The sequence below is a fragment of the Chrysemys picta genome, chromosome 23 (genome assembly GCF_011386835.1).
Source record: "Chrysemys picta bellii isolate R12L10 chromosome 23, ASM1138683v2, whole genome shotgun sequence".
Taxonomy (NCBI): domain Eukaryota; kingdom Metazoa; phylum Chordata; order Testudines; family Emydidae; genus Chrysemys; species Chrysemys picta.
The window spans coordinates 1,120,474-1,145,548 of NC_088813.1; the positions used below are offsets into that span (position 1 = coordinate 1,120,474).

General features: G+C 45.5%; 1 protein-coding gene across 6 annotated transcripts in view; it reads left to right on the forward strand.

Annotated features, from left to right (window-relative positions):
* Positions 1-25,075, forward strand: part of KDM1A (lysine demethylase 1A) — a 169,095-nt gene that overhangs the window by 90,962 nt on the left and 53,058 nt on the right. For all 6 annotated transcript variants that reach the window (XM_065576832.1, XM_005309377.4, XM_065576829.1 and 3 more), the window contains 3 exons: positions 17,610-17,721; positions 18,319-18,451; positions 24,070-24,257. In XM_065576832.1, the coding sequence (XP_065432904.1) occupies positions 17,610-17,721; positions 18,319-18,451; positions 24,070-24,257 (433 nt within the window). The remainder of the gene's footprint in view (positions 1-17,609; positions 17,722-18,318; positions 18,452-24,069; positions 24,258-25,075) is intronic.

The following is a 25,075-nucleotide window of genomic DNA, read 5'->3' on the forward strand; positions in this document are numbered from 1 at the left end:
GGGTCAGACCAAAGGTCCATCTAGCCCAGTATCCGGTCTACCGACAGTGGCCAATGCCAGGTGCCCCAGAGGGAGTGAACCTAACAGGTAATGATCAAGTGATCTCTCTCCTGCCATCCATCTCCACCCTCTGACAAACAGAGGCTAAGGACACCATTTCTTACCCATCCTGGCTAATAGCCATTAATGGACTTAACCTTCATGAATTTATCCAGTTCTCTTTTAAATGCTGTTATAGTCCTAGCCTTCACAACCTCCTCAGGTAAGGAGTTCCACAAGTTGATTGTGCGCTGCGTGAACTAGAACTTCCTTTTATTTGTGTTGAACCTGCTGCCTATTAATTTCATTTGGTGACCCCTAGTTCTTGTATTATGGGAATAAGTAAATAACTTTTCCTTATCCACTTTCTCCACATCACTCATGATTTTATATACCTCTATCATATTCCCCCTTAGTCTCTTCTTTTCAAGCTGAAAAGTCCTAGCTTCTTTAATCTCTCCTCATATGGAACCCGTTCCAAACCCCTCATCATTTTACTTGCCCTTCTCTGAACCTTTTCTAGTGTCCGTATATCTTTTTTGAGATGAGGAGACCACATCTGTACGCAGTATTCAAGATGTGGGCATACCATCGATTTATATAAGGGCAATAATATATTCTCCTTCTTATTCTCTATCCCCTTTTTAATGACTCCTAACATCCTGTTTGCTTTTTTGACCGCCTCTGCACACTGTGTGGACATCTTCAGAGAACTATCCACGATGACTCCAAGATCTTTTTCCTGATTTGTTGTAGCTAAATTAGCCCCCATCATATTGTATGTATAGTTGGGGTTATTTCTTCCAATGTGCATTACTTTACATTTATCCACATTAAATTTAATTTGCCATTTTGTTGCTCGATCACTTAGTTTTGTGAGATCTTTTTGAGGGTCTTCACAGTCTGCTTTGGTCTTAACTATTTTGAGCAGTTTAGTATCCTCTGCAAACTTTGCCATCTCACTTTTTACCCCTTTCTCCAGATCATTTATGAATAAGTTGAATAGGATTGGTCCTAGGACTGACCCTTGGGGAACACCACTAGTTACCCCTCTCCATTCTGAGAATTTACCATTAATTCCTACTCTTTGTTCCCTGTCTTTTAACCAGTTCTCAATCCATGAAAGGACATTCCCTTTTATCCCATGACAACTTAATTTACATAAGAGCCTTTGGTGAGGGACCTTGTCAAAGGCTTTCTGGAAATCTAAGTACACTATGTCCACTGGATCCCCCTTGTCCACGTGTTTGTTGACCCCTTCAAAGAACTCTAATAGATTAGTAAGACATGATTTTCCTTTACAGAAGCCATGTTGACTTTTGCCCAAAAATTTATGTTCTTCTGTGTGTCTGACAATTTTATTCTTTACTATTGTTTGGACTAATTTGTCCGGTACCGACGTTAGACTTACCGATCTGTAATTGCCGGGATTACCTCTAGAGCCCTTTTTAAATATTGGCGTTACATTAGCTATCTTCCAGTTGTTGGGTACAGAAGCCGATTTAAAGGACAGGTTACAAACCCTGGTTAATAGTTCCGCAACTTCACGTTTGAGTTCTTTCAGAACTCCTGGGTGAATGCCATCTGATCCTGGTGACTTGTTCCTGTTAAGTTTATCAATTAATTCCAAAACCTCCTCTAGTGACACTTCAGTCTGTGACAGTTCCTCAGATTTGTCAGCTACAAAAGCCGGCTCAGGTTTGGGAATCTCCTGAACATCCTCAGCCGTGAAGACAGAAGCAAAGAATTAGTTTAGTTTGTCCGCAATGACTTTATCATCTTTAAGCGCTCCTTTTGTATCTCGATCATCGAGGGGCCCCACTGGTTGTTTAGCAGGCTTCCTGCTTCTGATGTACTTAAAAAACATTTTGTTATTACCTTTTGAGTTTTTGGCTAGCTGTTCTTCAAACTCCTCTTTGGCTTTTCTTATTACATTTTTACACTTAATTTGGCAGTGTTTATGCTCCTTTCTATTTACCTCACTAGGATTTGACTTCCACTTTTTAAAGGAAGTCTTTTTATCTCTCACTGCTTCTTTTACATGGTTGTTAAGCCACGGTGGCTCTTTTTTAGTCCTTTTACTGTGTTTCTTAATTTGGGGTATACATTTAAGTTGGGCCTCTATATTATGGTGTCTTTAAAAAGCGCCCATGCAGCTTGCAGGGATTTCACTTCAGTCACTATACCTTTTAATTTCTGTTTAACCCTCTCATTTTTGCATAGTTCTCCTTTTTGAAATTAAATGCCACAGTGTTGGACTGTTGAGATGGTCTTCCCACCACAGGGATGTTAAATGTTGTTATATTATGGTCACTATTTTCAAGTGGTCCTGTTATAGTTACCTCTTGGACCAGCTTCTGCGCTCCACTCAGGACTAAATCGAGAATTGCCTCTCCCCTTGTGGGTTCCTGTACCAGCTGCTCCAAGAAGCAGTCATTTAAAATATCAAGAAATTTTGTCTCTGCATTTCGTCCTGAGGTGACATGTTCCCAGTCAATATGGGGATAATTGAAATCCCCCACTGTTATTGAGTTCTTAATTTTGATAGCCTCTCTAATTTCCCTTAGCATTTCATCATCACTATCACTGTCCTGGTCAGGTGGTCGATAATAGATCCCTAATGTTATATTCTTATTAGAGCATGAAATTACTATCCATAGAGATTCTATGGAACATGTGGATTCACTTAAGATTTTTACTTCATTTGATTCTACATTTTCTTTCAAATATAATGCCACTTCCCCCTCCCCCCCCCCGCACGACCTGTTCTGTCCTTCCAATATATTTTGTACCCCGGAATGATTGTGTCCCATTGATTGTCCTCAGTCCACCAGGTTTCTGTGATGCCTATTATATCAATATCCTCCTTTATCACAAGGCACTCTAGTTCACCCATCTTATTATTTAGACTTCTAGCATTTGTGTACAAGCACTTCAAAAACTTGTCACTGTTTATTTGTCTTCCCTTTTCTGATGTGTCCGATCCTTTATGTGAATGTTTCTCGTCTGATCTGGCCCTTACATTATCCTCTTCCATCCTCTGCTCCTGACTATAATCTAGAGAATCTCTATCAATAGACTCTCCTCTAAGAGAAGTCTCTGTCCGATCCACATGCTCCTCTGCAGCAGTCGGCTTTCCCCCATCTTCTAGTTTAAAAACTGCTCTGCAACCTTTTTAATAGCAGTAACGAGTCCTGTGGCACCTTATAGACTAACAGACGTATTGGAGCATGAGCTTTCGTGGGTGAGTGCCCACTTCGTCGGATGCATGCTCCTATACGTCTGTTAGTCTATAAAGTGCCACAGGACTCTTTGCTGCTTTTACAGATCCAGACTAACATGGCTACCCCTTTGATACTTGACAACTTCTTTAATGTTAAGTGCGGGCAGTCTGGTTCCACTTTGGTTTAGGTGGAGCCCATCCTTCCTGTATAGGCTCCCCCAATTCCTAATGAATCTAAACCCCTCCTCTCTACACCATTGTCTCATCCACGCATTGAGACTCTGAAGCTCTGCCTGCCTACCTACCTGGCCCTGTGCGTGGAACTGGGAGCATTTCTGAGAATGCCAGCATAGAGGTCCTGGATTTCAGTCTCTTCCCTAGCAGCCTAAATTTGGCCTCCAGGATGTCTCTCCTACCCTTCCCTATGTCATTCGTACCTACATGTACCACGATCACCGGATCCTCCCCAGCACTACACATAAGTCTATCCAGATGCCTCGAGAGATCTGCAACCTTCGCACCAGGCTGGCAAGTCACCATACAGTTCTCCCGGTCATCACGAACCCAGCTATCTATGTTTCTAATGATCGAATCTCCCATTACTAACACCTGCCTTTTCCTAGTGACTGGAGTTCCCTCCCCCCGGAGAGGTAACCTCAGTGCGAGAGGATACCCTAACACCATCTGGAGGGAAGGTCCCAACTATGGGAAGGTTTCCCTCTGCTCCTGTTGACTGCTCTGCTTCCCTGGGCCTTTCATCCTCCTTAACAGCGCAGGGGCTGTCTGACTGGAAGTGGGACAATTCTACAGTGTCCCGGAAAGCCTTATCAACATACCTCTCTGCCTCTCTTAGCTCCTCCAGTTCCGCTACCCTGGCCTCCAAAGTCCGTACATGGTCTGAGGGCCTGGAGCTCCTTGCACTGAATGCACACACATGTCACCCTCCCACAGGGCAGGTAATCATACATGCAGTATATGTATGCAGCGCAATAAACTGGATAGCCCCCACTCTGCTGCTGGGCTTCTGCCTGCATGGTCTCCTAGTTAATGAAAGGATTTAGTTTAAATCAAGAAGTTTTTAAATGTAGTTTAGTTTAGAGTTTTACAAAACAGCAAGGGGCCTTTGCTCCCTTCCCACTCCCCTTTCAAACTCCCTTGCAAAACTCCCTGTTAGCAGCCCCTGGTTGCTTGCGCACTGCTTTATAAAGCCCTGGCCTGCTTGATAGCCCCACCCACTGACTAAGGCTCAGCCAATTAACAGAGGGTTCTAGCTTTCAAACCTTCCTTTGAAGCTCACAGCTTCCAACTGCCAGCCACAGCACACGGTCCTTCAAACAAACAAACAAACGGACAAACGCAAGCTCAGCACACAGCAAGTAACCCACAAACAAACACACACTACAGACATTCACTTACCCCAAGGGTGCTGTATTTGTTCCTCCTTCACCTGGAGAATTCCCTTGTGAAACTCCCTGTTAGCAGCCCCTGGTCGCAAAGCCCCTGATCGCTAATGGTAAATCCTTCATAATTAATTGGTCATCCATCCTAATATGTATGTACCAGGAAAGCCACCAAAACCAAATCAGTGCTGATGGAAGTGATTCCTCGGTTTGGCTACCAATACCCTCATTGTTGATTTTTATCCTGCCACTTAATATTGAGCAGCTGACAAAGAGGACAAGAATCAGAAATGTCATTCTGCCACACTTTAATGTTCCTCAGCACCCAGGTTTCACTACTCTCCTTTCATTCTTTGTTAACCGAGATCCGTGTTAGCCCTTCCATTATTTTTCCTGGGATCATTTCCAGGTTGACAGGCCTGTAATTACCTGGGTCGTTCTGCAAATAAATACCTCATGGAGAAAGCCATGAGGTCCCAGTCGCATCCAGGCCATTGAACCCCACCCTATTCTTTGGCTTCATTCAACAAGGAGTATGCCTCCTGCTGCGAAGTCCAACTCCAGTGCGGGAGCATCCACCTCCACAGATCTCAGGGCGGGACCTTGTCGGGAAGCTAGGTAGGAAGCACTCTCATCCATCATTACGGATGTATCCTTGGTTGGCTGAAGAGCCCACGTGAACAACCACACAGCACAAAGGGTGCGGACATCTTGAGAATCCGGGATGCACATCAGTATCCTGGAACTATGGGCAGAATGGAGGATGTGCAAGTCTTTTCTCCCATTCATCTGCTTTCACCATATCCCTGTAAGGTTGGACAAGACTACAAGTGACTTCTACATCAACAAGCAAGGGGGAGCAAGATCTGCCTCCCTGTGCATCACCCTGTCAGTAGCCTACCTTCTGGGGAAGCAAACTTCCTCAGCAGATACCTTGCACTTGACCACGAGTGGCAGCTTTGCAACATGCTGCTGCATGACATTTCACTCTGTGGGGAACCCGAACTAGAGATGTATTTGCTTCTCAAACAGACAGTAAATGCACCCCATATTGCTTCAGAGGAGTCCTAGGTTATTTCTCCCATTCTGATGCTCTGCTTCTTACCTGGTCAGATCAGTTCAACTATGCCTTCCTTCCACTGTTGCTTCTGCCACAAGTTCTACACAAGTTCCGACTGGACAGAGTGAGGGTCATCTTGATCGCTGCTTTCTGACCCAGACAGTTCTGGTTCCCCAACCTCCTGCTTATGTCATCTTGCCCACCAATTATACTTCCGACATTCCCCAAGCTCCTGACCCACTGCAACATCAAGATCAAACACCTCAATCCACGACCATGCCACTTCAGGTGCATGGGCATCATTAAGGTTAAGATTTTGTCACGGTTATTTGTAGTAAAAGTCAGGGACAGATCACAGGCAATAAACAAAAATTCACAGAAGCTTATGACCTGTCCCTGACTTCTTCTACAAATAACCGTGACAAAATGGATTGATGAGAGCCCGAGCCCTGCTGTGGGAGTGGGGCGGGGCACATCCAGCACCCACTGCATCTTGGAGTTGTGGAGTCAGTGGCTGGGAGCTGCCAGGTTCCCCCGCTGCCTGTGGCGGCTTGGAGCTGCAGGGGCTGCCCCACGGTGGCTTTGAGCTCCAGGGCCAGCATCTGGGAGCTGCCAGGTTCTCCCATTGCCCACAGCAGCTCAGAGCTTTGGGCCATTGGCTCGGAGCTCCGGGTCCCCCTATTGCCTGCAGTGGCTCAGAGCTGCAGGGGCGCCCTCTTCCAACTTCCCGCGGCAGCTGGGAGCTGCCAGGTTCACCTGCTGCCTGCAGTGGCTGAGAGCTCCAGGGGCGCCCCACTGCCCACGGCAGCTGAAGCTGAAAATGTCTCTGAGGTCTCTGGCAGTCACAGAATCCATGACCTCCATGACTGTCAGGACTGAGATCCCCACTTTGAACTTTAGGGTACAAATGTAGGGGCCTGCATAAAAACTTCTAAGCTTAATTACCAGCTTAGCTCTGGTTCGGCTGCCACCATTTTCAATGGATTCCCTCCCTGGGAAACCTTGAAAAACCTTCACCAAATCCCTGGTGAAAACAAATCCAACCCCTTGGATTTAAAACAAGGGGAAATTAACCATTCCCCTCCTTCCTCCCACCAACTCCTGGTGAATCAAGATCCAAAACCCCTTTGGATCTAAAACAAGGAAAAAATCAATCAGGTTCTTAAAAAGAAGGTTTTTAATTAAAGAAAAAGGTAAAAATCATCTCTGTAAAATCAGTATGGAAATCAACCTTACAGGGTAATCAAACTTAAAGAGCTCAGAGGACTCCCCTCTAGTCTCAGGTTCAAAGTACAGCAAACAAAGAGAAACACTCTAGTAAAAGGTACATTTACAAGTTGAGAAAACAAAGGAAAACTAACACGCCTTGCCTGGCTATTTACTTACAAGTTTGAAATAGGAGAGACTTGCTTAGAAAGATGTGGAGAACCTGGATTGATGTCTGGTCCCTCTCAGTCCCCGAGAACGAACACTCTCCCAAACAAAGAACACAAACAAAAGCCTTCCCCCCCCCAAGATTTGAAAGTATCTTGTCCCCTTATTGGTCCTTTAGGTCAGATGCCAGCCAGGTTACCTGAGCTTCTTAACCCTTTACAGGGAAAAGGATTTTGGAGTCTCTGGCCAGGAGGGATTTATAGTACTGTACACAGGACAGCTATTACCCTTCCCTTTATAGTTATGACACGCCCCCCAAATCACAGATAGTGTTGGATGTTCGGTTCCACACTGGCTGTGATTTCTTCCTGGAGTTCTAGGAGAAAACAGAGTTAATAAGACACATGTACCTTTAGACATACTACTGATTATATAAAAACTAACAATATGTTTCATTCCAAGAACAATTGTTAACCAGTTAACTCTGGGAAACTTTCCCGGGAAAGTGCATCAGCCACTTTGTTAGAAGCTCCCGAAATGTGTTGTATTTCAAAATCAAAATCTTGGAGAGCTAAACTCCACCGAAGAAGTTTTTTGTTATTTCCCTTGGCGGTATGAAGCCACTGTAGCGCAGCATGGTCTGTTTGTAGTTGGAAACGCCGTCCCCAAACATATGGGCGTAGCTTTTCCAGCGCGTACACAATGGCGTAGCATTCCTTTTCACTGATTGACCAATGGCTTTCCCTCTCAGACAGTTTCTTACTGAGAAACACGACAGGATGGAATTCTTGATCCGGTCCTTCCTGCATTAAAACTGCTCCCACGCCTCGCTCGGACGCATCTGTGGTTACTAGGAACGGTTTGTCAAAGTCTGGGGCCCTTAGCACAGGGTCAGACATGAGTGTTGCCTTAAGCTGGTTAAAGGCCTTTTGACACTTATCAGTCCACTGAACTGCATTTGGCTGTTTCTTTCTGGTTAGGTCTGTCAGCGGGGCGGCGATTTGGCTGTAGTGGGGTACAAATCGCCTATAATATCCAGCCAACCCTAAGAAGGATTGGACCTGTTTCTTAGACTTTGGAACCGGCCACTTTTGGATAGCATCCACTTTGGCCTGTAGGGGATTTATAGTTCCTTGACCCACCTGGTGCCCCAGGTAAGTCACTCTGTTTTGGCCTATTTGACACTTTTTAGCCTTAACAGTTAGTCCTGCCTGCTGGATGCGCTCGAAAACTTTTTCCAGGTGCTCCATGTGCTCTGCCCATGAATCAGAAAAAATGGCCACATCATCGAGGTAGGCAACTGCAGATTCTCCCAATCCCGCTAGGAGACCATCTACAAGTCTTTGGAAGGTGGCGGGTGCATTTCGCAACCCGAAAGGAAGTACATTGAATTCATACACCCCTGCCTGGGTGACGAAGGCTGACCTTTCCTTAGCGGGTTCATCTAGTGGTACTTGCCAGTACCCCTTGGTTAAGTCCAAAGTAGAGATGAATTGGGCATGTCCCAATTTCTCCAATAGCTCATCTGTGCGTGGCATTGGATAGTTGTCAGGACGAGTTACAGCATTTAGCTTACGGTAGTCCACGCAAAAGCGTATTTCCCCATCTGGTTTGGGAACTAGAACCACTGGAGATGCCCATGCACTCTTAGAGGGGCGGATTATACCCATCTGTAGCATGTCCTGGATCTCCCTTTGTATAGCCGTTTTGGCATGAGGTGACTCCCGGTAGGGTGGGGTTCTAATAGGGTGAGCATTACCTGTGTCAATGGAGTGGTATGCCCGTTCGGTCCATCCTGGAGTGGCTGAGAAAATTGGTGCAAAGCTTGTGCACAGCTCCTTGATCTGCTGTCGCTGCAGACGTCCAAGGGTCGTGGAGAGGTTCACCTCTTCCACGCCACCATCCTTTTTTCCTTCGTAGTAGACACCTTCAGGCCACTCCGCATCATCTGTTTCCTGGGCTGTAAACTGGCAAACGTTTAATTCTCTGGAATAAAAGGGCTTAAGAGAATTAACATGGTATACCTTAGGCTTTATGTTGGAGGTGGGGGAGGCTATGAGATAGTTAACAGCTCCTAGGCGCTCCTGGACCGTGAATGGTCCTTCCCACGACGCTTCCATTTTATGGGCCTGGAGCGCCTTTAAGACCATGACTTGGTCTCCTACCTTGAAGGACCGTTCTCTGGAATGTTTATCATACCAGGCCTTTTGCTCTTCCTGAGCATCCTTTAGGTTTTCTTTAGCAAGGGCCAAAGAATGTCGGAGGGTGTTTTGTAGGTTGCTTACAAAGTCTAGAATGTTTGTTCCTGGAGAAGGCGTAAACCCCTCCCATTGCTGCTTCACCAACTGTAATGGCCCCTTAACCTCACGGCCATACACAAGTTCAAATGGTGAAAACCCTAAACTGGGATGTGGTACAGCCCTGTAGGCAAAAAGCAACTGCTGCAACACGAGGTCCCAATCATTGGAGTGTTCATTTACAAATTTACGTATCATGGCCCCCAAAGTTCCATTAAACCTCTCCACCAGGCCATTGGTTTCATGGTGGTAAGGGGTGGCAACCAAGTGATTCACCCCATGAGCTTCCCACAGGCTTTCCATGGTTCCTGCCAGGAAGTTAGTTCCCGAATCTGTAAGGATGTCGGAGGGCCAACCTACCCTGGCAAAAATGTCTGTTAATGCCTGGCACACACTTTTAGCCCTGGTGTTGCTTAAGGGTACTGCTTCCGGCCATCGGGTAGCAAAATCCATGAAAGTCAGTACGTACTGCTTTCCTCTGGGTGTCTTCTTTGGGAAAGGACCCAGAATATCCACAGCTACGCGCTGAAATGGGACCTCAATTATGGGTAGTGGCTGGAGAGGGGCTTTAACCTGGTCTTGGGGTTTTCCCACTCGTTGGCACACCTCACAAGACCGGACATAATTAGCAACGTCCTTGCCCATTCCCTCCCAGTGGAAGGACTTCCCCAACCGGTCTTTGGTTCTGTTCACCCCAGAATGGCCACTGGGATGATCATGGGCTAAGCTCAAGAGCTTTACCCGATACTTAGTGGGAACTACCAACTGCCTTTGAGGATGCCAGTCTTCCTGGTGCCCACCCGAAAGAGTCTCCTTGTATAAAAGTCCTTGTTCTACAACAAACCGGGATCGGTTAGAAGAGCTGAGAGGCGGTGGGGTGCTCCGCGCCGCCGCCCAAGCTTTCTGAAGGTTGTCATCTGCTTCCTGCTCGGCCTGGAACTGTTCCCTTGATGCTGGAGACATCAGTTCCTCCTTGGACTGTGGACTGGGGCTTGGTCCCTCTGGAAGCGATGCAGGTGCTGGGGCTGTTTCCATTGACTGTGAACCGCTGTCCGCTGGAGCACTATGTGGTAACTCAGGCTCTGGCTGAGCCTCTTGGGTAGGGTTATCTGCTGCTTCTGCCAGTTCAGGCTCGCTGGTGCCCTCTGGCGTTGGAGTTGTAGACGGGTTTGCAAGCGCTGGACTCAGGGCTGGCAATGGTTCTGGTGCTGGTTGCGTTGCCAGTTCCGGTTCTGGGACTGGCTTTGGCTGGGTCTCTGGGATTGGATCCACTACGGCTGTTGCAGTCGTTGGCAGGGGATCCAGTTCCACCACCTTTGTCTGGGTCTCCGGTAACACAGACGGGGCCCTGGTGGACGGCTCAGGAACAGGGATGGGGGTGAAAGCTTGCTTAGCCTGGCTGCGGGTGACTATTCCCACCCTCTTGGCTACCTTCACATGGTTGGCCAAGTCTTCTCCCAGCAGCATGGGAATGGGATAATTGTCATAGACTGCAAAAGTCCACATTCCTGACCAGCCCTTGTACTGGACATGCAACGTGGCTGTAGGCAAGGTTACAGATTGTGACACGAAGGGTTGAATTGTCACTGTAGCCTCTGGGTTGATGAGTTTGGGGTCCACTAGGGATTGGTGGATAGTTGACACTTGAGCCCCAGTGTCCCTCCAAGCGGTAACCTTCTTTCCGCCCACTCTCAAGGTTTCCCTTCGCTCCGAGGGTATGAGAGAGGCATCTGGGTTTGGGGATCTTTGGTGTGATTGGGGTGTAATGAACTGTAATCGGTTGGGGTTCTTGGGGCAGTGAGCCTTTATGTCCCAGTTCATTACATTTAAAACATCGCCCTGCTAAGGTATCACTGGGACGATGTTGGTTGGTGGATACTGCTGTGGTGGGGTGAGAAGGCGTCTGGGGTTTCCCTTGGGATGTGGGTGGGGCCTTGGGTTGTCCCCGGTGGTAAGGTTTTGTTTCGGCTTGCCCCTTCTGATATTCGCTCCAACTGCTACTAGTTTTTTTCTTTTCTGCCACCTCCACCCATTGGGCTCCAATCTCCCCCGCCTCAGTTACAGTTTTGGGCTTCCTATCTAGGATGTACCTTTCTATTTCCTCAGGAACACCCTCTAAAAACTGCTCCATTTTTACTAGGCAAAGCAGATCTTCCAGAGATTTAACATTTGCTCCTGATACCCAGGCATCACAATTTTTGTCAATGTGGTAGGCATGACGGGTAAATGACACATCCGGTTTCCACTTTAGGGCTCTGAACCGCCGACGGGCATGCTCGGGTGTTAGCCCCATTCGGAGTCTGGCCTTGTTTTTAAAAAGTTCATAACTGTTCATGTGTTCCTTAGGCATTTCAGCCGCCACCTCTGCTAAGGGTCCACTGAGCTGCGGCCTCAGCTCTACCATGTACTGGTCTGCAGTGATGCTGTATCCAAGGCAGGCCCTTTCAAAATTTTCTAAGAAGGCCTCAGTATCATCGCCTGCCTTGTAGATGGGGAATTTTCTGGGATGGGAAGTGGTACCGGGAGGGGGGTTGTTAGCATTGGCTTGTGCATCCTGCTTAGCTTTTGCCACTTCCAGTTCATGCTTCCTTTCTTTTTCTCTCTCCTCCATCTCTTTTTCTTTCAGCTCCATAGTTCTCTTGTGAGCCTCCTCTTTGGCTTTTTCCAGCTCCATCTCTCTTTCATGGGCCTCCTTTTTGGCTTTTTCTTCTCTTTCTCTCTGCTCTGTCTCGAGTTTTGCTAATTGAAGCAGTCTCTGATGTTTTCTTTCATTTTCTTCTGCTTCTAGTTTGGCCAGTTCTATTTTGTTAGCTACTTCTTTGGTAGTCATTTTCCTGTTTTCTTGTGCTGGGTAACCCCCTCTGCAGTGGGCTGAAACTGGGAAGCTCTCAGCTCTGGCTGCTGCAGAGTTAACAGTAACTTTCTAACTAGCTACTCCCGAGGATGTAAAAAGAAAAAAAAACAATTCAGCTTGTAAATACCTTTTACCAGTCATTTGCTAATTGAACCCTTCTCTTAACAAAGGACCTGTAAAAAAAAACTTAACACCTCTGCCTTCAGGCAAGGAGAGATAAGATATGCATCTATCTACTTCCAGCTCAGCTTTCCAAGCAGCTAGAAGGAAAAAAAAATCTCACTGGCTTTTGGGTTTAAAATGATCCCACCGCTATTCACCATGTCAGGACTGAGATCCCCACTTTGAACTTTAGGGTACAAATGTAGGGGCCTGCATAAAAACTTCTAAGCTTAATTACCAGCTTAGCTCTGGTTCGGCTGCCACCATTTTCAATGGATTCCCTCCCTGGGAAACCTTGAAAAACCTTCACCAAATCCCTGGTGAAAACAAATCCAACCCCTTGGATTTAAAACAAGGGGAAATTAACCATTCCCCTCCTTCCTCCCACCAACTCCTGGTGAATCAAGATCCAAAACCCCTTTGGATCTAAAACAAGGAAAAAATCAATCAGGTTCTTAAAAAGAAGGTTTTTAATTAAAGAAAAAGGTAAAAATCATCTCTGTAAAATCAGTATGGAAATCAACCTTACAGGGTAATCAAACTTAAAGAGCTCAGAGGACTCCCCTCTAGTCTCAGGTTCAAAGTACAGCAAACAAAGAGAAACACTCTAGTAAAAGGTACATTTACAAGTTGAGAAAACAAAGGAAAACTAACACGCCTTGCCTGGCTATTTACTTACAAGTTTGAAATAGGAGAGACTTGCTTAGAAAGATGTGGAGAACCTGGATTGATGTCTGGTCCCTCTCAGTCCCCGAGAACGAACACTCTCCCAAACAAAGAACACAAACAAAAGCCTTCCCCCCCCCAAGATTTGAAAGTATCTTGTCCCCTTATTGGTCCTTTAGGTCAGATGCCAGCCAGGTTACCTGAGCTTCTTAACCCTTTACAGGGAAAAGGATTTTGGAGTCTCTGGCCAGGAGGGATTTATAGTACTGTACACAGGACAGCTATTACCCTTCCCTTTATAGTTATGACAATGACATAATCTTAGCCTTAATTATAGATAGGTGCCAAAGGAGTCAGTCATCCTGTTCTCTAATGGTGTTTGGTGTCCTGCAGCAGACACAACTAGTACCCCATCTTGTGCTTTGTCTGTTAGGACATTGATCTATAACAGGGGTTGGCAACCTATGGCACACGTGCCAAAGATGGCACATGAGCCAATTTTTAATGGCACGCTGCTGACTGCCCGAGTCCCGAGGACACGCAGCCAGTGAGGGGCAGAGCCCGCGCCACCCCAGAGAGGAGCCGCCTCAGCGGCCGGCCTGTGGGTTCCCACGTCCCCTCACCCGGCGAGGAGCCCTGCCCGCGGGTGCGGAGGGGTCTGCTCACCTGGGCCACCTTGGTATAGCTGGCCATGGTGGATTGGGGGTGCGCTGGGGGACCGGGTTCGCTGCCGGACTCGGTCCCGACTCCCAGCGGCAGTAAGCGGGGGCGGTGGAGGTGGGAGAGGTCGGCGGCGGCAGCAGCGCTGGCTGCTGAGCATCCCGGGAGGAGGCACCCAGCCGTAGCCATGGATCAGTACTTGCTGGGAGGAGCGGAGAGCTCCGCGGCCCGGCAGCGCTGAGCGCACAGCAGGTGTGGGCGAGCGGGAATTGGTGGTGGCCAGAGAGCCCTGGGGTGAGGAGCTCGCATACCGCGGGGTTATGCGCCGCCCGGAGCAGCTCCTCCAGACACAGCCAGAGGGGACTCTCTCGCCGGGGGGCGCTAGTTGCACTCGTGTGGTGCGCCGCAGGGCCCCGAGTGGGTGAGCCAGCTGGGGGCCGCAGGAGTGGGGGGAGCACTCTGCCCTGACCCCCCACACACACATGCCCTCTGCCCCTGAGCCCTGTGCCCTGCACACACCCCTGAGCCCTGTGCCCTGAGCCCTGTACCCCCCTCACACACACCCAGCCCTTTGCTTGACTCCTTCACCCCCCCCCCCCCACGACCCCAACCCTGACTCTGGCACCCCCTCACATGCCCCCAGCCCTCTGCCCTGACTTTTGCACCCTTCCACATACATAGCGCCCCCACCCCCCATGCACCCCCCACCCCCACCCTGAGCACCAAAGGGGAGCTCCTGCACACCCCCCACATTCCCACCTGCACCCCTCGCACAAAACTGGAGCTCCTGCCCCCCCCACCCCACATTCTCTCCTGCCCCAACCCTGAGCCCCCTCCCTCATTCTAGCTCCTGGCCAGACCCTTCATTCCCAGCCCTGTGCTCAGTGCACTCCCATCCTCCGCTCACTGCAGAGAGAGGAAGAGAATGGGCCAGAACCAGGGAGAAGGTAGGTACCCACTGTATGTGGGCAGGGCCGGGACCCCAGACCGGCAGCGGGCTGAGCGGGTCCGGCAGCCGGCATCCCGGCTGGCAGGAGCCGGCGGATGGAACCCCTGAGCGGTAGTGGCCTGTGGGGCCCTGCCACCGGCCCCGCACAGCCCACTGCCGGTCTGGGGTTCTGGCTACCGTACCCTTTCCAGCTGGGGTCCCGGCCACAGGCCCCGCTCAGCCCGCTGCCGGCCTAGGTGAACAGGACCCCAGACCAGCAGCGGGCTGAGCGGGCCGGCGGCGTAAGCTCAACATTTTAATTTAATTTTAAATGAAGCTTCTTTAAACTTTTTGAAAACCTTGTTTATTTTACAATACAACAATAGTTTAGTTATATAATATATAGACTTATAGAGAGAGACCTTCTAAAAAACATTAAAATGTATTACCGGCATGCGACACCTTAAATCAGAGTGAATAAATGAAGACTCGGCACACTACTTCTGAAAGGTTGCCGACCCCTGATCTATAAGCATTCAACATCATTTGCTTCTGAGTTGTTAGTGACACAGAAATAGGTAATGCTATTTTTGACAGAGTACCATTCTCCCTCCCGTCTTGCCCACACAATCCTTCCAGCCTCTTTGCTTAAGCTTCTTTCAGTTGTATTCTTTGCTCAGCCTGAGCCCATTATCTTAACTCCTCCTTGTGTTGAATGCTTCATCTTTGCAAGGAAAGGCCATTCTCTCTAAGCCAACACCAAAATTGCTCACATCTTGTATTGTGAAAATATAGGTTTCAGAGTAGCAGCCGTGTTAGTCTGTATCCGCAAAAAGAACAGGAGTACTTGTGGCACCTTAGAGACTCACAAATTTATTAGAGCATAAGCTTTCATGGGCTATAGCCCACTTCTTCGGATGCAGATAGAGTGGAACATATATTGAGGAGATATATATACACACATACAGAGAGCATGAACAGGTGGGAGTTGTCTTACCAACTGAGAGGCCAATTAAGTAAGAGAAAAAAACTTTTGAAGTGATAATCAAGATAGCCCAGTACAGACAGTTTGATGAGTGTGAGAATACTTACAAGGGGATCAAAAAGGCTGACAAAGGAGGTGCTGTCGTCATCATGAATAAGTTGGAATATGACCAAGAGGCTGCTAGACAGCTCTCTAACTCCACATTCTACAGGCCATTATCCTCTGATCCCACTGAGGATTACCTTTTAAGAAGCTCAGCACTCTTTTCCTAGATCGGAACAGAACACAGATGCTTCACACTTCTATTTTTTGTATTAATTGAGCACCTCAGAGCCCTTGTCATGGACCAGGACCTCACTGGACTAGGTATTGTACAAACACTTGACAGAGATGGTCCCTGCCCCGGAGAGCTTACAGCCTAAGCTCATTTATAGTTAACTGAGTGAGATCTCATGTGGGCTACATTTGAAGAGTTTATTTTCAGGATCATCGATTATTTTTTCACCCATTCTTCATAACTGAAAGTTTCTCCTTCAGTAAGGGCTGACAAATCATGTTCTGCTAGAAAATTCCATATAAAACAACCATTTTTCAAATTGGCTGACATCTCTCATTGTTCTCAGGGGATTGAGGTCATAACTTGTCCACAGTTGGGTGGGTCTCTTGAGAGGGGCATCTATCCTCCTTTGTTCTTGATGGGACAGAGGCTATAGGCAGGTCTTAGCAAAGATGGCTGGCTTCCCCTTCCCCCCCCCGAAACAATGGTAATCAGAACCATTTTGAATGAGAGCACCTAAACTGAGGCCTGCTGTGGACACGCTCCCATTGAGAATAGTGGAAGACTTGTCATTTTAAGAGGGCAATTCTCCATGCATTTCTCTGAAGATTTTTATGCACTAGCCTCAGCTGACAGAAACTTTTAGATATGAAAAATAATGGTAGACAATACTATTAATCCTAAATCTTCCATTTCAAAAGCTGTCCAATTGTACCAAGTCTACTCAGCAGAGAGGAGAGTAGGAGTAACTGGGTCAAGGACTGCCCCATAATAACACAAGGGGAAAAAATAATCAAATGTGTCTTTCAAATCCATTTCAATTTTGGACAAGATACACTGAAATGTCTCTCTCATATGGATAAGGCATGGCATTGCTATAGGGGAAGATTGTCTGAGTGCACTATGTGCAGTTCTTAACTCGGCATGTTGGGATTTTGAAGTTAAGGGTAAACTTAGAATTTCCTACATTTATAATGCTTGATTTGGGAATTATTGTAGCATCTCAGTAATGTATTTTATCCTGAATTACTTACATGTACTCTCAACCTTACTTCCGTCTTCAGGTAATTTGTCCGGGAATATAAATAGGTTTACAGCTTCAGTTCTAGAACGTCTTGAAGCCTGTTCACTCAGAATTTGTGGAAGCAAGCATTCAGCATGCTTTATGTAGATTCCTGTATCTAAGATCTACAAATACAAACCCTGTTCAGTGCAAACCTCCAATTACCATTAATATTGCAAATACAGTCTAATGGAGGTAGGTTTCCAACTCATTAAAAGTCAATGGCATTTGAGTGCCTAATGCCTAGGCATATTTGAAAATGATACTCCAAATCAGTTGTGTGCTTTGGTAAGGCTGTCCTAACTCAAGGCCACACTAGCTAGTTTCCACGAAGAGAGCGTCCACTGTGGAAGTATTTCATGAAGGACAAAATGAAGGTGTTCTGAGTTCTGTACACTCCTGTATTGGCTTTATAGAACCACGCACATCCCTCTTTCACCGTGCTTATATCCAGAATTGCTGCTTACAGGTAGGTGATCAGGAACTTTGAGGTAGGGTTGTGTTCTGTTTGTGTTCTTCATATATCGATCGATGAAGACTGGGCTTTCAAAGGCAATCTTTTTGCTGTATTTCACTCACTGCAAAGTCAACTTTTTTCTTTCCCTTTTTATATTTTTCTAGTGATGTTTATTTATCCTCAAGGGACAGACAGATACTTGACTGGCATTTTGCAAATCTAGAATTTGCTAATGCCACACCGCTGTCTACACTTTCATTGAAGCACTGGGACCAGGTACCTAATTAATAAATTCTCTAAAATAGTGCTCATAGATTTAGCACATGCACGGGGGAGGGATAGCTCAGTGGTTTGAGCATTGGCCTGCTAAACCCAGGGTTGTGAGTTCAATCCTTGAGGGGACCTCTTAAGGTTCTGGGGCAAAATCAGTACTTGGTCCTGCTAGTGAAGGCAGGGGGCTGGACTCGATGACCTTTCAAGGTCCCTTCCAGTTCTAGGAGATGGGATATCTCCATTAATTTATTTTTTTATTTTATTTCATTCTGACATGTTTCTGTATGTTAGCAAGCATTTCTAAGAGATTTAAATGTCATGTACCTCAGCATTATCCCTTCGACTCTCATTCTAGATTCTACAGGATATTAACAGAGAGTTCCAGAGGGTTCTGTTAATACCCAAACGGATTATAATTAGTTATCTGTTTTATAGGAAAATAGTCTATACCAATTATTTTACCAGTAATACTATGAATTTTCTTCTTGTAATTAAGTTAGCTACAGCACTTTAAGTGGAAAAGTTCCCCATTTATTTAACTCTGTACTGACTGATCTGTTTTGGTTATAAACTTATGTATTTTTATATATTTCATTTTAGGATGATGATTTTGAATTCACAGGCAGTCATCTGACTGTGAGAAATGGATATTCCTGTGTGCCTGTAGCCTTGGCAGAAGGGTTGGATATTAAATTAAATACAGCAGTTCGACAGGTTCGCTACACAGCTTCAGGTAAATCAAGCTCTCTAACTTTGTAAGTTACACTACCAAGGAGCACTGTCCTTTGACAATTGCCTCTGTTCCTCTCTCACAGGATTCACACACTCTTGACACCATGAGCACAGAGCCATAGAAAAGCAAGGCCTGTAGGGCCTGAACTCTTTAGGAAGCTTTAACAGGTTTACAAATAATAATTTTTCGTTGCTTGTTTTTTTAGTTGTGTGGGCTCTGCATCATGTTGCAACTTGAGTTGCTCATGTCCCAAGTACATCATGACCTGCTGATTCCCATTCATAATGGGATTAAGGTAAATGCGGTAAGCATCCTAGCCTATGCTGGCTCTGACAATAGGAATTCAGTGGGAGAGCATTGCGCTACTCAGAAATGTCCATCACAGACCAGCACATTGTTCTCCAAGGCACAGTTCAATTTGTGCAAGATTTACTCTGTGGGCCTAAAATGAGACCAAGCAGCATGGGTAGAATCATAGGTTATGTCTACGCTAAGGACCTTACAGTGGCACAGCTATGCCGCTGCAAGGTCTCCAGTGGTAGCTATGTCGGCAGGAGAGCCTCTCTTGGTGACATAGCGCTCTCCACCCAGGCGCTTTTGTCAGTCGGTGCATACCTCGACTGACAAAAGTTTTACCGACAAAAGTGCTAGTGTAGACATACACAAATTGTTAGAAGGGACTGCAATGGTCATCTAGTCTAACCCTCTGCCAAGATGCAGGATTTGTTGTGTCTAAATCATCCAAGACAGATGGCTATTCAGCCTCCTTTTGAAAACTTCCAGTGAAGAACCTTATAAAGTATCATTTATAATAACTTGCTGGTCAATCTCATCGTCGGGAAATGTATGTCACAACATTGTTTGCGAAGTTATAAAATTCCCCTGTATAATGATGTTAGCACACGTTCCAAACCCCACAGCCCTGCCCAGGCAGAAGTCAGCAAACAGGTCTGTCCTGAGCAACGGAATGTGTATTTGACTTAATTTGCATTTAAACAGTCATCAATCAGAAAGAAGGAAGGGAGAAAACCTGCATGTAAGCATACACAGGTGAAAGAACCCAGGGCAAGCATCCTTCCATCCTAGATACATTTTCCAGCTGAGAATAAGGAGACATGCTTTTCAAAAGAAGGAGTGAAGCTATAAAAAAGGAGGGGGCAAACACCAAGTTACTTCTTTCTTCCTGTCCGTCTCCCTCTTTGGACCTTAGAAGACAAAAGAAACCGCCGTTGAACTCTGAGCGAGGGGTTTGGACGTCCTCGAAGCATGTGGTCAGAAACTTAGCTTTGAGTCTAATATAGTTTGAGTCTATTATAGTATGGTTGGAAAACCGTTCCCAGAGAGTAATCCTCAACAGTCAAGCTGGAAGGGCATATCGAGTGGTGTCCTGCAGGGATTAGTCCTATGTCTGGTTCTGTTCAATATCTTCCTAAATGATTTAGGTAATGGCACAGAGAGTACAATTATAAAGTTTGTGGCTGATACCAAGCTGGGAGGAGTTGCAAGTACTTTGGAGGATAGGATTAAAATTCAAAATGATTTGGACAAACTGGAGAAATGGTCTGAAGAAAATAGGATGAAATTCAATAAGGAAAACTGCAAACTACTCCACTTAGGAAGGAACAATCAATTACGCACACACAAAATGGGAAATGACAGCCTAGGAAGGAGTACTGCGGAAAGGGATCTGGGGGTTATTGTGGCTCACAAGCTAAATAGAAGTCAACAGTGCTTCATTCCGAGCTGATAAGACCTCAACTGGAGTATTATGTCTATTTCTGGGCACCACATATTATGAAAGATGTGGACAAATTGGAGACAGTCCAGAGAAGAGCAAAAAAAATATTAAAGGTGTAAAATACATGACCTATGAGGAAAGATTGAAAAAATTGGGTTTGTTTTGTCTGGAGAAGAAAAGACTGAGGGGGGACATAAGTTTTCAAGTACATCAAAGATTTTTTACAAGGGGGGGGGGAATTGTTCTCATTCAAACGATGAATATAGGCAAACAACACAGGAATGCAGGGGCAAGATTAGAAAGGCAAAGGCACAAAATGAGCTCAAACTAGCTACAGGAATAAAGGGAAACAAGAAGTATTGATAAAAAGTCATTAGAAGCAAGAGGAAGACCAAAGACAGGGTAGGCCCACTGCTTAGTGAAGAGGGAAAAACAGTAACAGGAAACTTGGAAATGGCAGAGATGCTTAATGACTTCTTTGTTTCGGTCTTCACTGAGAAGTCTGAAGGAATGCCTAACCTAGTGAATGCTAATGGGAAGGGGGTAGGTTTAGCAGATAAAATTAAAAAAAAGTTAAAAATCACTTAGAAAAGTTAGATGCCTGCAAGTCACCAGGGCCTGATGAAATGCATCCTAGAATACTCAAGGAGCTAATAGAGGAGGTATCTGAGCCTCTAGCTATTATCTCTGGAAAATCATGGGAAACAGGAGAGATTCCAGAAGCCTGGAAAAGGGCAAATATAGTGCCCATCTATAAAAAGGGAAATAAAAACAACCCAGGAAACTACAGACCAGTTAGTTTAACTTCTGTGCCAAGGAAGATAATGGAGCAAGTAATTAAGGAAATCATCTGCAAACACTTGGAAGGTGGTAAGGTGATAGGGAACAGCCAGTATGGATTTGTAAAGAACCAATCATGTCAAACCAATCTGATAGCTTTCTTTGATAGGATAACGAGCCTTGTGGATAAGGGAGAAGCTGTGGATGTGGTATACCTAGACTTTAGTAAGGCATTTGATACGGTCTCGCATGATATTCTTATCGATAAACTAGGCAAATACAATTTAGATGGGGCTACTATAAGGTGGGTGCATAACTGGCTGGATAACCGTACTCAGAGAGTTGTTATTAATGGTTCCCAATCCTGCTGGAAAGGCATAACGAGTGGAGTTCCGCAGGGGTCTGTTTTGGGACTGGCTCTGTTCAATATCTTCATTAATGACTTAGATATTGGCATAGAAAGTACGCTTATTAAGTTTGCGGATGATACCAAACTGGGAGGGATTGCAACTGCTTTGGAGGACAGGGTCATAATTCAAAATGATCTGGACAAATTGGAGAAATGGTCTGAGTTAAACAGGATGAAGTTTAACAAAGACAAATGCAAAGTGCTCCGCTTAGGAAGAAAAAATCAGTTTCACACATACAGAATGGGAAGAGACTGTCTAGGAAGGAGTATGGCAGAAAGGGATCTAGGGGTTATAGTGGACCACAAGCTAAATATGAGTCAACAGTGTGATGCTGTTGCAAAAAAAGCAAACATGATTCTGGGATGTATTAACAGGTGTGTTGTGAGCAAGACACGAGAAGTCATTCTTCCGCTCTACTCTGCTCTGGTTAGGCCTCAGCTGGAGTATTGTGTCCAGTTCCGAGCACCGCATTTCAAGAAAGATGTGGAGAAATTGGAAAGGGTCCAGAGAAGAGCAACAAGGTTGATTAAAGGTCTTGAGAACATGACCTATGAAGGAAGCCTGAAAGAATTGGGTTTGTTTAGTTTGGAAAAGAGAAGACTGAGAGGGGACATGATAGCAGTTTTCAGGTATCTAAAAGGGTGTCATAAGGAGGAGGGAGAAAACTTGTTCACCTTAGCCTCTAAGGATAGAACAAGAAGTAGTGGGCTTAAACTGCAGCAAGGGAGGTCTAGGTTGGACATTAGGAAAAAGTTCCTAACTGTCAGGGTGGTTAAACACTGGAATAAATTGCCTAGGGAGGTTGTGGAATCTCCATCTCTGGAGATATTTAAGAGCAGGTTAGATAAATGTCTATCAGGGATGGTCTAGACAGTATTTGGTCCTGCCATGCGGGCAGGGGACTAGACTCGATGACCTCTCGAGGTCCCTTCCAGTCCTAGAATCTATGAATCTATGAACCTCTGAGGATAGGACAAGAAGCAAATGGGCTTAAATTGCAGCAAGGGAAGTTTAGGTTGGACAATAAGAAAAACTTCCTAACTGTCAGGGTAATTAAGCCCTGAATAAATTGCCTCGGGAGGTTGTGGAATCTCTGTCATTGGAGATTTTTAAGAACGGGTTAGACAAACACCTGTCTGGAATGGTCTAGTTATTATGTAGTCCTGCCTTGAGTGCGGGTGACTGGACTAGATGACCTATTGAGGTCCCTTCCAGTTCTACGATTCTGTCGTTTGTTAGGCACCAGAAAGTGTTTTATCTTTGTTTTTCTTTTATGCCTCATTACTTGTATTCACTTAAAATCTCTTTGTAGTTAATAAACTTGTTTTATTATTTTATGTAACCCAGTGTAGGGCTGTCAAGCGATTAACAATAATAGTATAGTATTTATTTTTGAATGTTTTCTACATTTTCAAATGTATTGATTTCAATTACAACACAGAATACAGAGTGTATAGTGCTCACTTTATATTTTAATTACAAATATTTGCACTGTAAAAAAAGAAATAGTATTTTTCAATTCACCTAATACAAGTGCTGTAATACAATCTCTTTATCATGAAAGTTGAACTTACAAATGTAGAATTATGTACAAAAAATAACTGCATTCATAGAATAGCAGGGTTGGAAGGGACCTCGGGAGGTCATCAAGTCCAACCCCCTGCTCAAAGCAGGACCAATCCCCAACTAAATCATCCCAGCCAGGGCTTTGTCAAGCCTGACCTTAAAAATAAAACTATGTAAAACCTACAAGTCCACTCAGTCCTACTTCAGCCAATCACTCAGACAAACAAGTTTTGTTACAAAGTGCAGGAGATAATGCTGCCCGCTTCTTGTTTACAATGTCACCTGAAAGTGAGAACAGGTGTCTGCGTGACACTGTTGTAGCCGGCATTGCAAGATATTTATGTGCCAGATCCGCTAAAGATTCATATGTCCCTTCATGCTTCAACCACCATTCCAGAGCACATGCATCCATGCTGCTGATGGGTTCTGCTCAATAACGATCCAAAGCAGAGCGCACCAATGCATGTTCATTTTCATAATCTGAGTCAGTTACCACCAGCAGAGGATTGATTTTCTTTTTTGGTGGTTCGGGTTCTGTAGCTTCCCCATTGGAGTGTTGCTCTTTTAAGACTTCTGAAAGCATGCTCCACATCTCGTCTCTCTCAGATTTTGGATGGGACTTCAGATTCTTAAACCTTAGGTCGAATGCTGTAGCTATTTTTAGAAATCTCACATTGGTATCTCCTTTGCGTTTTGTCAAATCTGCTGTGAACGGTTATTCCCCTTCTTGAATCTCCGTTGGCATCCTGTCTCCATTTGCATCAAGATTAAGCAGTTTCCCACATCTTTGCAGAACTATGGGGCAGGGAATGTCTTCATATGTATTTGCTCAGGGTGCACTGCAGTGGGGGCCTTAGTACTGACTGTTCTCTCTAAGCACTATGGTAATACAAGGACTGTTCAGTTATTCAAATATTGAATTCCTTGAATGCTGTTAATGTTGCAGATTCAAGCACTCAAAAATTAGACCATGCCAAAATTAAGGTTGTCTGTGCAACCTAAATTCTGTCCCACTGTGCAAATGCATTATGATAGTCTCCTAACTATATGATCATGCACTGTTTTTTCCACAGGACCCTGACTTATTAAATGTCTAAATCCCTGCTTTTCCTTACCTTTACCAGGATGCGAAGTGATAGCTGTGAACACCCGCTCCACTAGCCAGACTTTTATTTATAAATGTGATGCTGTCCTGTGCACTCTTCCCTTGGGAGTGTTGAAACAGCAACCACCTGCTGTACAGTTTGTGCCTCCTCTTCCTGAGTGGAAAACATCTGCTGTGCAAAGAATGGGATTTGGCAATCTTAACAAGGTAACTTGACAGGGAAGGGGAAAGCAGTAGAGGAATGAGTAAGATAGATAGATTCTGGAATGCATGATGCTAAGCTGGAGAGCAGCTCCCCCCTCTTTCTTTCTAGAACCCCATTCTTTGAATTGTGTGAAGAGCCATTTGTGTGCAAAATGTGAGATGTACTGAGCTTGACTTAGGAACACATCTATAAAAGGAGACCACACAGTTTGTCTTTTCCGTTTCTACTATAGGAGCTGGAACCTCCCTTATCCTTCTTAAGGTATTTCTCCTCTTTACTGTGTAGCTTTGTAGTGTGCTTCTGGCATCATAAGTGTTGCATTGAAGCAAAGAACCTCAGTTTACATCTGTTGAACACCTGTTGGTACACATCAGTGCCACTATACTTTGACTGTGATCTGGATTGGAAGAACAGCTCTTTAAGAGGATAGTTCAGGCCCATGCTGATTAAATCCTTGGTATCTGTGAGACTGTCAAATGAAATTCCAGTCAGTGGTGATTTTTTTGTGACGGTCCCTGTGTATATTCCACACGTGGGAGCTCATGCACCTGAGTCTTAAAGTTTCCTCCAAGCAATGTCTATTGACTCACATATGTGCAGTGTTTTTCCTCATGCTTCTGACCGAGGATATAAGGCGCAGTGCAGGTCGATGCCACTCCAGTTCCTTCTTACCACCCCATGGCCTGAGTTGGAACTCCTATTCCTCCTTCGCTCTTATTTCATTAAGAAAGTTGTTCTGTATACCTGTGTAAATAATTTTGCATAGTTAGTATAGAACCCCTCCCCAGTTGAGGGGAAGAACGCCTCATTACGTGAGGAC